Below are 14,505 nucleotides of genomic sequence, written 5' to 3'. Positions count from 1 at the left end.
AAAGTCAATAGCTACTCTGTATTCTGAAGTTTTTTTTTTCCCACAAAGATGTTCTTGAGTTACCCTTTACTTAATGTCAGTAGAAATATCTTTTGGTTGACATATCCTTAGGGCACACAATAATGGTCTCATTCATATATTATATTGCTCGTTCAGGATCCCTTTGTGTTAGGAATATGTATACCAACAATATACTGCTAAGTCTAAATGCCTTATTTTCAGATGTATGTGCATACCCAGAGGGGAAAAAATGTAAAAATGTAGGCAATTACCATGTCTCCTTACTAATAATTAGTATACTTAAATTTCTCAACCAAATAAGTTTAGTATAATTCCTTAGTATTGAAAAAATTCTGATGTCTAGCAGCTTATCTGCTCTCTCAAAGACAATGACAATGTAAAGATTGATTAGCTATACCTGAAGGAAACCATGGCAACCCAGGAGCACTACATTAAGGAAACACAGACCCAGTCTTTTTCAGCAAGATAGGATCTAGATTATTTTGCCAAACTTGTTTTGTTAATTCAATAAAGGATTATATCTGGCCAGTCATTCTCAAGGGAAAAAATCAATAGATTTCAAGATCTGATAATAAAGACCTGCCTCTAAATGAGATAATAGCAGTTATAGCTCCGTGACCCTTAACATTTAATCCAATGCCTAATTTCTATTCATTACTTTTATTCTTACATTCATAGATTCATTTATCAAGCATGATTAAGCTCTTAATGTCTGCCAGGCATTGCATACTATGCATTGTGCCAACATTGAGTTCAGTGATTATGTGGTATCTGCCACATTACCATTCACCTTAGAGACTCCAGTGGAGTGAAATGATTCTTCATCCTTCCTGGATAATTGTATTTTCTATAATATTATCCTTACATCCATAGTCTGGAACCACTTTCATTATGTGTGGTTGTCTGGAGATAAGCCTCTCTCAATATTCCCTAGTTCTTCATAGCAGGTTTCCTCAGATGGTCCTCAGGCAATGGGTGATTAAGGCTCCTGCTTCTATCAACCCTTTTGTTACTCCTATCATCCAAGTACAAAAATATTTTTTGTTGTTGATATATTTTTGGCTAAAAAAACTATTAAATATGTACTAAATGCTGTTATCAGTATTACCAAAATCATAAACAGACACACACAAAAAAGCCTGTGGAAGCTGGGTATGTTGACTCTCATTTAAAGTGATGTGCAACATGGAATGCTTCAGTAGGAAATCAAGGATGCTTGAATATGCTTGAATAGTTCTGAAACTTGGTAATTAGGGGTAAGATATGGGCTAGTAAATGAGATGCTAATGGGAATCTTTGCCTGTTAGTTGGGTATGCAGCGCACTGTGATGTCATCCACCAGGAGCTCTTTGCTTCTTGCCACATCTACGTGAGCCCTGGGCTGTACTATCAGCTATGCCGCCACGATGCATGCAAGTGTGGGAGCCCCTGCCTGTGCAATGCTCTTGCCCACTATGCCTACCTCTGTGGTCAGCGTGGAGTTCCCATCAACTTTAGAGCTCAGATTTCATTCTGTGGTGAGTTTGATGGCACCGATAAAGACTATCAAAAAACACATTAGAGATTTTTGTTTTTACAATTATTGCTCTTATTATTTTTTTAAAGTCTCAATATTGTGTGTAAGTTATTTGAAATAGTGTACAAACATGAAAAACAGATGAAGTATTTTGTTCCCTAAAATTGGAGATATGTTGGATAAGACCAAGAACTTTTGATTGTTTATGCTGTAAGCAAAATCAGAGTGTAATTATGTTTGATATGTGCATCAGAAACAATTAGAACATTTTGAAAAAATTCTTAGGATGAAAATGTCATATTTAAATATTGAAAAGTATGGAAAGGCATCATGTGATACAGTGGCAAGTTGATCTGTAGTTAAAAAGGATGGGTTCCTTGTGTGTCTGGTAACTTTTTTATTCACGAATCTTTATCAGGTCCCCAATTAAATCTGTTGGACTCAGGTTTTGGGGGAACTCCTCTGTCTACCTCTCTACTCCCACAGTAGTTTCACAAAGCATTGTTATTCCAGGAGTATCATTGGCCAGTATTGGTGGTAATTGCTTAGCTTTAGCTTTCTGAGAAAAAAAATAATATAAATATAAAAATAATATAAATTCATATACCAAATCTGCACAGAATGTGTCTGGCATTATGAGTTTGTACAGGTAACTTTATTTTATCACATCTGTCACAGACACTTCCTAGCTTCTTTCTGTACCATATTAGCAGATTTCATCAATTGCAGGCATTAGCCAGCCACACCCCTGGGGCCCCTGTGCTTTTGTGGATGAAATTCTTTGGAGAAAAGCCTGCTTCTTTGTTTACATGTGGTCTCTGGGGGTTTTTGTGCTTCAAGCACAAAACGTTGAATAGTTGTGAGAGATACTACTGTCTACAAAACTGAAAATTCTTAATATTTGGCCCCTTGGAGAGGAAATTTTCTGACTCCTGCTTTGGTCCTTCCTTTCAGCTGAGAGTGCTGCTCTTTGAGCATCTGAGTTAAAGGTCTCCAAATTCCTCACTTAGTAAAGGACCAACTTTTTTTTTTTTTTCTTCTGTTTCTGAGATCCAGGATTACTAGGATCAGTCCTCCCCTCCAGCTCTCACAGCTCTGGATTTTCATTCCCCCTTCATCTCTGGCATCTGGGATATCCTCCCATTATATATTTAAAATAATTGCATTTATGTTTTATTTATTCAAAACTTTTTAGTGTTTATACAAGTGCATTTTTAGAATATCTCTGTTTGTCTACCATAATCTGTCTGTTTGGAGAAATTGGAAGGGTTTTGGGAAAAGTATAAACATGATTAAGAAGTGGAAAAAAGGGCTGGGGTCGTAGCTCAGTGGTAGAGCGCTTTCCTAGCATGTGTGAGGCCCTGGGTTCGATTCTCTGCACTGCATATAAATAAAGTCCATTGACAACTTTAAAAATATTTTTAAAAAGGAGAATAAAAAACAAAACAAAACTATGAATGGGCATCAATAAAGTCAAAATTTGTCTTCTTTGTAGAAGACTGAAAGTTTACCTAGGTTTAAAGAATGCTCTAACAATGATGGTGACAGTATAATAATACCGAGATTCAAATTGGAGAAAAAGAAAGTTTATTCAGATGTATGAAAACCTTACATATTAAAGATCAAGTGAAATATCTGTTCTTATCAGTTTAATATTTGATACATCCTCTATCTGTGGACAATATATTAAATGGATTTTTGGAGCAGGGAGGTGGAATAGGAGCTTACTCCATCCACTCCATACATCGACCTGGTATTGTAGTACCTCCAGGAATGGTGCAGTATCACACTTAAAATGACTTCAAAATAGAAATTTTATTCTTCTGTTATACTTTTACTAAGGCCAAGAATTGTTTATTTATTTACTGTTGTAGGATTCTGGAATGTTCTATGCTAATCCATGTAAAATAGCTTTTTTTTCATGATTTGTGTCCATCCTGAATCTTTAAGTAATTGTACCCTGTTTCTGTGCCCTGTGGACATCTTTCTCAAGTGACTTTCCTTTGTCTTTAGCTGTGGCATGCCAAAAGGGCATGTTGTATCATCACTGTTCCTCATTTTGCCGCCGTTCCTGCACCTCTCTCTCCTCTCTGGAACAGTGCAATGATGACTGCGCTGAAGGCTGTAACTGTCCTGAAGGCAAATTTTATGAAGATACCCTTAACTTTTGTGTGCCCATGTAAGTCATGGAAATGGGTTGATACCATCCGTTTTTAATGTTTTTATTCTTATAAGTCAAATGGGCTTGCTTGCTTATTTCTTTAATATTTCTTAATGCCTTTCCCCACTCCCTTTGTGTTTTTATATTCACAAATAGCTACAGAAGGAGCTAAGGAATCTGACAGTTAATCCTAAGTTTATTCCTACTTGCTTTTCACATATCCAAATCAATAACAGGGCTTATGTTTCACTGTCATGTAGCACATTTTAGTAGCAGGATTGTAATGTCTGTCAGCACTCAGAAGTTTCTCAGTTTCCACATGAGGTGAAGACTTTGGTCGTAACACACAGTGCTAAATGATTTATTAGTTGTGCTTCTCTGAAGTGCATTCAGTGACTTTTCTTGTAGCTAAACTAAGACAGTTTGTGATTTGTATTTTGAAAAACAAAATCTGAAGCCACATAAGACTATATTTAAACAATTTCTGCTATTTGTGAATAATGACAACTTGAGCATATGCCTAACAATGACCTATTAAGAACACAGGGTGTACTTTTAGTGACTTGACAGAATTCAGATCCCATTTTATTTACTTAACCTTGTTTTTCTGTGGTAGATATCACTGCCGGTGTCATTATAGGGGCAGCATTTATCAGCCTGGGGAGCTCATCCCAACACCCTCAGGCTTATGGTAAGTTTCAATGAATATATTAAATACATGCATAAATTACATTCAAATAATATGGAATGCCTGAGTCTTGTATTCATCACTGCATGACAGAGTTCTGAACTTGTCACACAGCAAAACAAAAGCCTTTTAATTAATTTTAGTTCTTTGACTAAAATTACAGGTGGGATTGGTACTCATATACTGTTTATTACTAAGGGTTTTAGTTTCATGGTTTATCTACCAGCTCATAAAAGGCAATTTCAAAAAAGATTTGAATGATGTCACATACAGGAGTAAGTGCACCTCTTCTCCAGGGACAGCAAACGTTGTACGATAACACTGTTATCCAGTTGTAACTGGCCTGTTACACTTCAATTGTAGTCTGCCTATTAAAAACACAAGCACGTCTGTGCAGCAGTCCACATTTATCTTCATCCAACTGCTAACCTCCCTCTTTCAGGTGCACCATAGATGCCTACGATAATAATAGAATGTGAGATAATGATAATAACAACCATAGTCTCTAGCCATTACTGTGCACCTTTTGTAGTCCTGGTACCATTCTGTGTTTTACATTTATTATTAAACTCTTATCACTCTCACCCTTTGAGATAGGTGCTTTTGCTTTATGCCAATTTATATGTGAGGAAAATGAAGCATGAGTGGCTAAGCAACTTGATGGCAAAGCTAGGATTTAATCCCAGGCATACTGACCTTGCTGAGCTTGCTGTACTGCAGACAGCGCTGTAACTGACTTGGCATCTACAGCAGGATATCATTTATACTCAGCTTTCCTTATTGTTGTCTCCATCTCCTCCTCCTGCCCCCACTTAAGCTCTTGGATCTTTCTCTAGTAGATTGCACTACTATTCACATAGTTTCCCCAACTAAAATCTGAGAGTCATCTTTGACTCCTTTCTCCTACTCAACACATCTAGCCAACAAATCCCCAACAACTTTGGATTTTCCCTAATTTCATTCTTTATGTTTAATTGATATCCATTCCTTTCTTCTCATTCTATGTTAGTAATGTCTTTCAACCTCTCTTCTCTAGATCTTTCAAAATGATCTTCATGTTTTTTGGGGGGTGGGTGTTGCTATAACAAAATATCGCAGGCTGAGCACTTCAGAAGAAAAGAGGCCTATTTAATTCACAGTTTTGGAGGCCCAAGAGCCTAGCACCCATGAAGGCTTCTGGGGAGGGCCTTGTGAAAGATGGCCTCACAGGATGTTCTGTGTGTATGTGTGTGTGTGTGTGTGTGTGTGTGTGTTTGTGTGGAGAGAGGTTCCATGGTGAGATTGGGAGCAAGCAAGCAAGCAAGGATGTTTTCTTATAACAGTGGTAAACAGTCTTGCTGATAAAAGCATCAATCCTTTCTTAGGATTGTGCCCGTATGATGGAGTCAATTAGGCCCTACCTTATAACACTACCATATCCTTTGGGGTTCAGGCCTCAACATGAGTTCTGGTGGAGACAACCACATTCAAGCCACATTATTCTTGCTTTTAGTCTTGCTTCACTTTCATTTTGCCAAGACATTGACTATCTTTTGAATTTAATATAGTTGAATTTAATATAATTGAATTTATTTATATAAATTAAATAAGAATAAAGTCCTCATTGCAAAAAATAAAAAAAATTCAATTAGTATAGTGATATAATTTGCATTCTTTTTTAAAAACCTATGTCCCAGAAGAGGTATGGTAGGAAGACCTGGACGTATGGTCTGAGGCCTGTCTGTCTCAGTTTCTCTGCACCCATAGTGTCGATGTACTGTTAAACAATGCACAGGCATATTTTTCATGTGATGTGGTCCCTTAATACATCAGTCAGTTTCTTCATCTGGGGTCAAATATAGGACACAGGATCTGCTCAAAGTTGAAGGAAAAACCACTAACTGAGAACTTGTGTGTTGTTCCCTGTCATGCTGTCTTCTGAAGGGATTTTCAAGGTCCATTTGCCTGATACTGTTTTCGCCTTATGCCCTGACTTTAGATTCTGGGTTGCAAGAATGATGTGATTCCACTCTGTTTTCAGTGCTGCTGTCAGAATGAATTTCCTAAAATTCCAGCCAACCATATGGCTTAACTCAAGATAGCATCTCAGTAGGACCTGGCATCTGCCTCCTTTACCATCCTCACCTCATGGCACTTAGTCACAGAGAACACTGTTTTACCCTCGTAGTTTGTGTTTCCATCTAGTGTTAGAGCCTTCCTACCTTGTCCATGTCGTAACTGCCATCCATTCTTCAAATTGTTCAGGCTTTACCACCTTTGACCACCCTGATGTCAGTTGCTAACAGATTTTAAAATATCTTGTTTTGTTTTTGCTATCTCTTAAACCTATTTCTGTATTGCAGATATCACACTGCATAAATTATTGTCTATTTTCTTCTCCTAGCAAGATATAAGCCCTTGGGTCAAGACAATTAATCTGGGTCTTTATCCCTATGCCTCTCACAATGGTCCATACATAAAGCTGTTGGATAAAAATAGGTTATACTGAAATAGCTGTAAAGTTGGACCTAGGGTAATAACTTATTTGTAAAAAATGTTGTGGGAAAAAATGTAATGTTTGTATATGTATTCAATTCTTTCACATTAAATTATTGTTGCAACAGGAAAAAAAAAAAGAGAGAGAGAGAGAGATTTGGATTCAGAAGTTAACTATTTCTTTACTTCTAGCCAGTGTTCAAATGGGACTGTGCAATGTGATGAATCAGCAACGCCCTCCACTGGTGAGTTCCAAATCAGTGTTTTCCTCAAGGAGAATGCAATCTGGTGCTGACCCTGGTCTTCTGGTAGAAATCCTCTGTCTACCACAGCCCTCCTTGCCCATGTGCCCGGATGCAGCCTTGCAATGTTTCCCAACATGATGCTCCAGTGATCCCCAACTTTTTCACATTGATAATTAGCATATTTCTAGGACAGTTTGGGGTGAGCGTATATTGTTGCCTAGGGCAGAGCTGGTCAGCTCAGGGATGCTGCCTAAATGCTACCTGCCTGGGACCTTCAGGTGCCCCAAAGGCTTTAGGGATAGTGTCTAGACACTTGTTGTGACCCATTACTGAATCAGAAATTGAGACACTCTACTCTAGACCAGCACTACTCAGATGTTAATGTGTATGAAACAATGGAATCTTATTAAAATGCAGATTGTGATTCAGTAGGTCAGGGACAATACCTGAGATTTTGCATTTCTATCAATGGCCAAGGCAATGTCAATGCTACACATTCCTGGACTACATTATGAGTAGCAAGGATCTGGGTCTGGTAGCAATCTATTAAAAATGGCATATAAAAGGACATCTGTTGTCATATCTCCTTAGATGTCATTTTACACTTGAATAGCTTTCTTGAAGATCTTATGTTTTAGGGGATCCTATATATTTGTTTTCATCATACAAAGAAAGAGCCCCCAATTCTTAGCAACTATGGAGAAATTCCACACAAATAATAATGCTTGTTTTCATTTATATTGGACAGGAAGAGGTAGGCTGATAAAATTAATAGTGAGCTGTTGCTTTATTAATTTTTGAATGGCCAATTATATATTATTGTAAATTAGTTTTGAATTATATGCACTAGATTTATTTTCTGAGTATTCAGGTCAATATAGGGCTTCTTTACAGAAGAGATGGATCACACTTATATTCAGTAGGGCATTTCTGCTTTGCCCCATTTGCTTCAGAGTGATGTATAGTTAAAAGGGGAACCCCTGGTAGCCAGCTTTCTCATCCTTAAGAATCCTTAAGATTTATCTTTTGGGTCCCACATAAGGGGTCTTATTGATCCATGAGAACCCAAAAGCTCTCTGGAGAACAGGCAGTGCTGATTTGGCTTTTATTACACTCACTTCTGTATATTTACAACATAGGGATGAAAGTAATAACTCATCGTGAAGAAAGATCTAGAAATATTCTGTGTTTGTTGTGGCTTTGTAAAAGTTTAAATATATATTGTTTTCTCAGCTCTTAAAAATTTTAAATACACATTTGAATTAATCAAAATAGCCTGTTTCGTGAACTCAGAAAATTATAAATGAATTAGTTACTGCCTTATGGAAGGCAGCTATGGATTTTAAACTCATATTTTGAGTTTTGGAAGCTTTCGTGACTAAAGAGAAGCTGCCTAGGGAATATTTGTAAGCCCATCAACTAAAAATCACAGAATGGTGGGCTATGGTTGTGGCTCAGTGGTAGAGTGCTTGTCTAGCATGTGTGAAGCACTGTGTTTGATTCTCAGCACTGCATATAAATATTAAATAAAGGTCTAGCAAGAACTAAAAAAATAAAATTAAATTTAAAAAATCATAGAATTAATAAGAGCATCAAAACTGGTGCAATACTCTAGGGTGACTTTTGTTTCAATGACAAATCTATAGGATTATTTGTCTATGGAGCAAATTTAAAGTTAAGGGCATTTCATCTGTGATTTATTTCTGTAGTTCATGCCTGCCCAGAAGGAAAGGAATATTTTGACTGCAGATTTCATCATCCTGAATTACCAGCTGGTGGTGTAAATTGTGAGACTACATGTGCAAACTTGGCCATGAACTTCACTTGTGCCCCATCTTCACCCTGTATAAGTGGCTGTGTTTGTGCTCCAGGGTAAGACATTTTTTTTCTTGATAACACAGACCATTCAGGATTTGACAGAAAGCATAAGAGCTCTTAAAAATATTATTTACAGAAATAGCAAACATTATTGTTTCGATCAGTGGTTAACTTTGAGTTGGTAGCAAGAAGACTGTTGTAATTATTTTGCTAGGTTCATGTAACAATGTACATTATTATTATTATTATTAATTATTATTATTATTAGGTACCGGGGATTGAATTCAAGGGCACTTGACCACTGAGCCACATCCCAAGCCCTATTTTGTATTGTATTAGAGATAGAATCTCACTGAGTTGCTTAGTGCCTTGCTAAATTGCTGAGGCTGGCTTTGAACTCTCAATCCTCCTGCTTCTACCTCCTGAGCTGCTGGGATTACAGGCATGTGCCACCATGTCCGGCCGTTGTATAGTATTATTAAAGTAATACACTGAATTGAGGAGAGAACTTATTTCAGGATGAAATTGGAATTTCTTCCCTGGTTCAACTGGGATTTTTGAAAACTGACACAACTAATCACTCCTCATTTGAAACATTCAAATATGTATTTTCTATATATTTTGTTGCTGCAGTAACTTGTTGATACTAAGTTATAATAGTGATGCCAATTGCCTTATCATATAGATGTTACAGAAAATAGTGCATTGAGGCTAACCAGGGGAATGGTTAAGAGATTAATTGGTTAAGAGTAGGAGCTCTGGCTTCAGACAACCGGAGCTTAAATCTCAACTCTACCACAGTTAGCTGAGGGATTCTTTTTGCAAATTCCTTTTGAAACTCAATTAGGCATTGTGAGATGTGGTGTGTAGGGGGCACTCAATAAATATGAGTCACTGTTTTATGGCTGTGCATCTACTCTTATCTTTGTAAATTTCCTTCAGTTGCAGAGAAGCTGGTACACATGAAAGATGAAAAGAATCTCGAGACTAATAGCTTCCTAGCAGACACACATAAAATCTGTTCTCCCAGGCCCTCCCTCCTCTGTAGTGAATAGAGGAGCCCCGCACAGGGAGAGCCATCTCAGGCAAACAGGTCACCTTTTCTTCCTCCATGAACATGTCCACACAAAGAGATTCCGGGGATCAGCTCATATAAACCATGAGCAAAGAAGAGAGATTCTTATGGTTTGGTTCCCAGGAGAATCACCTTTGTCTAAATGGCCCCCATCTGGAATAGACTGAAGAGCCAAATAACGTGGGACTGGCATTAATCTCTTTACAAAGGAAGGGCATAGGAGGCAGAGAAAAGAAGTTCTCAAAAGAACAAGTGCCCATAGAACAGATGAGCAAGGAGGAAATTTAATAAAAAGAAAAAGGAAAGATAAACCTTTATATGGTAAATAAATTAAAACCTACATTATTGTTTGATTTATTTGATTTAATTATGATTCTTAGGGATTCAAGGCTGATTAAAATCATCTCCTAATCTTGTTTCATAAAATGTGCTTAATGCTATTATTTTTTTTTTTTAAATCATCTATTTACTGATACCTCTGGCTTCGTTCTATTTATTTACTGGCCAAATCTCATTACGAACACAGAAATTCTCTTCTACCTTCTGTGATTGTATTTAATATAGCTTAAATTGACTTAGAGGCCTCTAATTGGTTTGGAAATAATTTTATTAACAGGACCTTGTATTATGAAGTCAGTTATGGCAATGTGATTTTCTTTGTCTTCCATGTGACCTTATCTGGCTCATTTTGGGACAATAGCCTAGTATCACTTGTTTTCATGGGGCCTGGTAGTGCCAGAAGTTCATTCTCTATAAAAGGACCTTATAACTCTAGTTCAGAAATTGCTGTGGACTGAAGAGATGGAAAGTATAATAGTAGACAAAGTCAGATAACAGTTTTAAATATTGGTCCTCCTCATTAGTTGTAAACCTTAGGGTGAGTTACTTTCTCACTTGGCGTACTGATTGCCTCTTTTTAAAATGGATGTCACGATATTTATTTCACAGATGGTTGAGCATGTGCAGCACACCAGTAATGTGGTAGGAGTCAGTAAATGTTTATCACACACCCCACTACCCAAACCTACTTAAAGAAGTTAATTTACAGTGATTTGTGCTCTGCTGTTCCTACTTCCAGTTTTTGATTAGTTATAAAAAACTCACCAGCATGAATAATCATTTTTAAAACCACTACTTTGGGTGGGTATGAAGGTTCATTTAGGTGAGACAATTGATGTTTATGAAACACCCAGTGTTTGGGACACTATGGGGATCAGGAGGAGGTACTAACAGTATCTAACGATAGGGTATTATACCTGGGATAAAATGAGTTAGTGACATATTTAAAATGGTTTGAATAGTGTCTGGGTCATAGTAGTCAAGAATATTGTTTTTTGTTATTGATGTCCCTGTTATTACTATAAGACTTTTAATCAGTGCTTAATTCATTGTGATGAGCCCTCCAATAAAGATTTTTTAAAAAATTACTAAGAAGGGGGAGCATATGTGGGGATTGGGGATATAAAAGATTGCACTGAGAAGACTGCACTCAATTGAAACTTAAATGATGAGGAGAAGGGTTTTCTGGAAAGAAGGAAAATGCAAAGCTCAGATGGAATGACAAGAAGTTTGGGAGAGTTGAGATGAAAGATTCTAAAATCTAGGGTATTTTTTTGTGTGAAAGAATTTATACACATAAGCTTATACATAATCATTTGTACACATAAGTTTCTTTGTTCATTTTTACTCAACAACCGAGTAACCTCTATATGCTAGGCATTGAGACCCAAACATCGACAGGATATTCCTGGTCCTCCTAAAGATTATAGGCAGCATACACAAAAGAGGAAGCACAATCCTAAGTAAGAAGAACTATGAGAAGGACAGCTGAGCACTAAAGAAACGTATGTGATTATTTCTATTTGAGAGAAGGGGCAGGAATTCAGGATTCCAGGTGTCTATGTTAAATTTTTTTTTCTCATGCTGGGGATCAAACAGGGCCTGTGGGCACTAGGCAACTGCTCTTCCACTGAGCTGCATCCCCAGCTTTGTGTTAATTTTTATAACATTGAATTATTATACTTCAAAGCAAATTGATAAAAATGATATATTTTTTCTATTTTAGCAGCTATTTATTTTTATTATTTTATTGTAATTAATAATAAATTATTTCATAAATTAATTCTTGGATTTACATAATAAATTATTTTAAATTTACTATTTTATTACTATATTATATACTTAAATTATAATATTTATAATATAACTCTTTCATATTGATTACTTATTTATATTAATATTTATTAGTTATTTTAAATTATGAAAGATTTTAGAAAACAATTTTAATATTGAATAACGATTTGTAGTGAGGGCATTGAAATAAATGCTACATATAATATATATTTAATCTTCATATCAAAATACTTTAACACACTAAAATCAATTATTCTGACAGTAATTTCATATTAATATTTATATTATATATTAAAACAAAATTTGTATATATGTTTTAATTTTTATATTTAAAGATACATTTAGTTACTTTTTCATAAAAGAGTGACATTTTAAGAGGGAGATAACACCTCAAAAGTAACTAACATTCAAAAATCATGTTAATGAAAAAGAACATGAAATATTTTATATGATAGATTTTTACTTGAAAGCACACTTAAACAAAATTCTCATGATTTTAACTCTAAGTGCTCAGAAAGAAGCTTTTGCTTGTTCTATGTCCTGTAATAGAAAATGTCATTGATTTCATAACTTACTATTTCATCAAAAAGTTATGAGATCACCACAAATAATCTTTTAAGTAGCAAATAGTGAGGATGGTGTCCTTACTTTCTCTTTAAACATTTTTTTTTCAGAATAACTTGCTTTATCACAAATTTAGGCCTTTGTTTCTTTTTTTAATCGTACTATGTGAATAACAAAAAGGTACAAATATCACATGTAGTCGATTTGCCTGGCATTTTACTTAATACTGTGACATGTATTTAAAAAGTGGGGAGAAAGACTGGATTCAATCCTCCAATTCATCAGATAGAATATGCCTTACACAGCTATAGTAAATATAAAGGACAGTGTTGAATATGATGAGATTAGTGTTTTTTTTTAAAACTGGATTTAGCAGACTGTACTGATTGTCTTATTTCTTCATTTGGAAGGATGGCAGAGCACAAGGGAAAGTGCTATGTTCCTGAAAGCTGTCCTTGCATCTGGAAAGACTGGGAGTATCTCTCAGGAGAAGTGATTGCTACACCTTGTTACACCTGGTAATGAGATCCATTAATTTCACAAAAACTTTCCTAAGCAATTGTATGACTTTCAATTATGTTGTTGAATTTACTTGATGTATAAATTAAGCCTGAGGAAATAAGGTTTTAAAGGCATTCAGGAGTTTGGTGGAGAGCTACTATCTACAAGGGCACCACACCATTGTTTTTACGTGTTTGTTCAACCTAGAAGAAAAGTGAGAAATATGACAATTTGAAAATTTAATAGGAAAAAGTATCTTGAGTGTATAAGAAAATGCTAAATGTTCCAAAGAGATCATATTTAATGGTAGCTTTTCTGTTTGGAAATAAATGAAAATAATACCATAAAAGAAAACTTGAAATATAATTTCCTTAAAATAGAGACAAAGATTCTAAACTCATGTCAAGTATTCAATTGACTTAAATACAGGAGATGGTGTTTTGCTTTTTTGGTTCACTATCAGACTTATGTTCAAAGACCTATGTTCAGTTTTCATTTCATTAATTGTTTTCCATGTGACCCAGGCACAACTATAGACTTGATTTTTCTGTCTAACAATATATTTAAATGAGGGGATAAACATATGCCTAAGTTGTCAATGTAGTAGGTGTTATGAGAATGAGTTGGCAGTATTTCTATGAGTTATTGGCTCAGTGAATGCTCTTGCCTACACACCATCCTATTTTTTTGTGCCACTTGAAAAACACCAATTAGAGCCAATTTCTTAGTAAGGTAACTTGTGTTATTTTTTAATAGTGTTTGTCGACGAGGAATGTTCAATTGCACATATTATCCTTGCCCAGCTGTGTGTACAATCTATGGGGACCGGCATTATCATTCTTTTGATGGACTGGAATATGACTACATCAGTGATTGCCAGGTATTTTTGATAAAGGTAAGTCACAGTTACTCATTTTTACTTGAACTAGCATGAGGATAATATTAAAAAAAAAAAAAAAGGGACAAACTTGACTCAGAAAAAACCCGGTGGTTGAGGTTCAGAGATGTAACTTGTAGATTTGGAATACATCAACCTGTAGATATGGTTAAGATTGTAGGGGTAGATGAGTACATCAGACATTAGGAGAAAAGGGTAGATAACTAAGAAAACAAACTAATCTGTGACATATAAATTCATGTATCATTAATAAAACTTATGAAAGTCACAGCAATTTTAAGCAAATTTCCTGAACTCATTTTTAAGTTTTACTATTTGTAGGTGGTAGGCTAGTTCTTTAGCTTTCTGTGCCTCTGTTTCCTAATTTATAAAATGAGGATAATAATTTTATGTGGCTCCAAAGTTAATTC

At 35.7% G+C, this 14,505-nt stretch overlaps 1 protein-coding gene and 1 non-coding gene across 5 annotated transcripts in view; both read left to right on the top strand.

Moving 5' to 3' along the window:
- The window catches only part of Otogl (otogelin like), a 124,998-nt gene that overhangs the window by 40,655 nt on the left and 69,838 nt on the right, over nt 1-14,505 (top strand). For all 4 annotated transcript variants that reach the window (XM_048804626.1, XM_048804619.1, XM_048804614.1 and 1 more), the window contains exons 19-25: nt 1,329-1,538; nt 3,551-3,716; nt 4,315-4,389; nt 7,054-7,106; nt 8,816-8,978; nt 13,107-13,214; nt 13,954-14,092. In XM_048804626.1, coding sequence (XP_048660583.1) covers nt 1,329-1,538; nt 3,551-3,716; nt 4,315-4,389; nt 7,054-7,106; nt 8,816-8,978; nt 13,107-13,214; nt 13,954-14,092 — 914 coding nt within the window. The remainder of the gene's footprint in view (nt 1-1,328; nt 1,539-3,550; nt 3,717-4,314; nt 4,390-7,053; nt 7,107-8,815; nt 8,979-13,106; nt 13,215-13,953; nt 14,093-14,505) is intronic.
- On the top strand, nt 3,141-3,324 carry LOC125618241. Its single transcript, XR_007349499.1, has one exon. It is a non-coding gene; the product is annotated as a U2 spliceosomal RNA (small nuclear RNA).

This window comes from Marmota marmota, unplaced genomic scaffold (assembly GCF_001458135.2).
Source record: "Marmota marmota marmota unplaced genomic scaffold, marMar, whole genome shotgun sequence".
Classification (NCBI taxonomy): domain Eukaryota; kingdom Metazoa; phylum Chordata; class Mammalia; order Rodentia; family Sciuridae; genus Marmota; species Marmota marmota.
The sequence above is the reverse complement of the archived record's forward strand: the minus strand, read 5'-3'. Positions and strand labels throughout refer to the sequence as shown.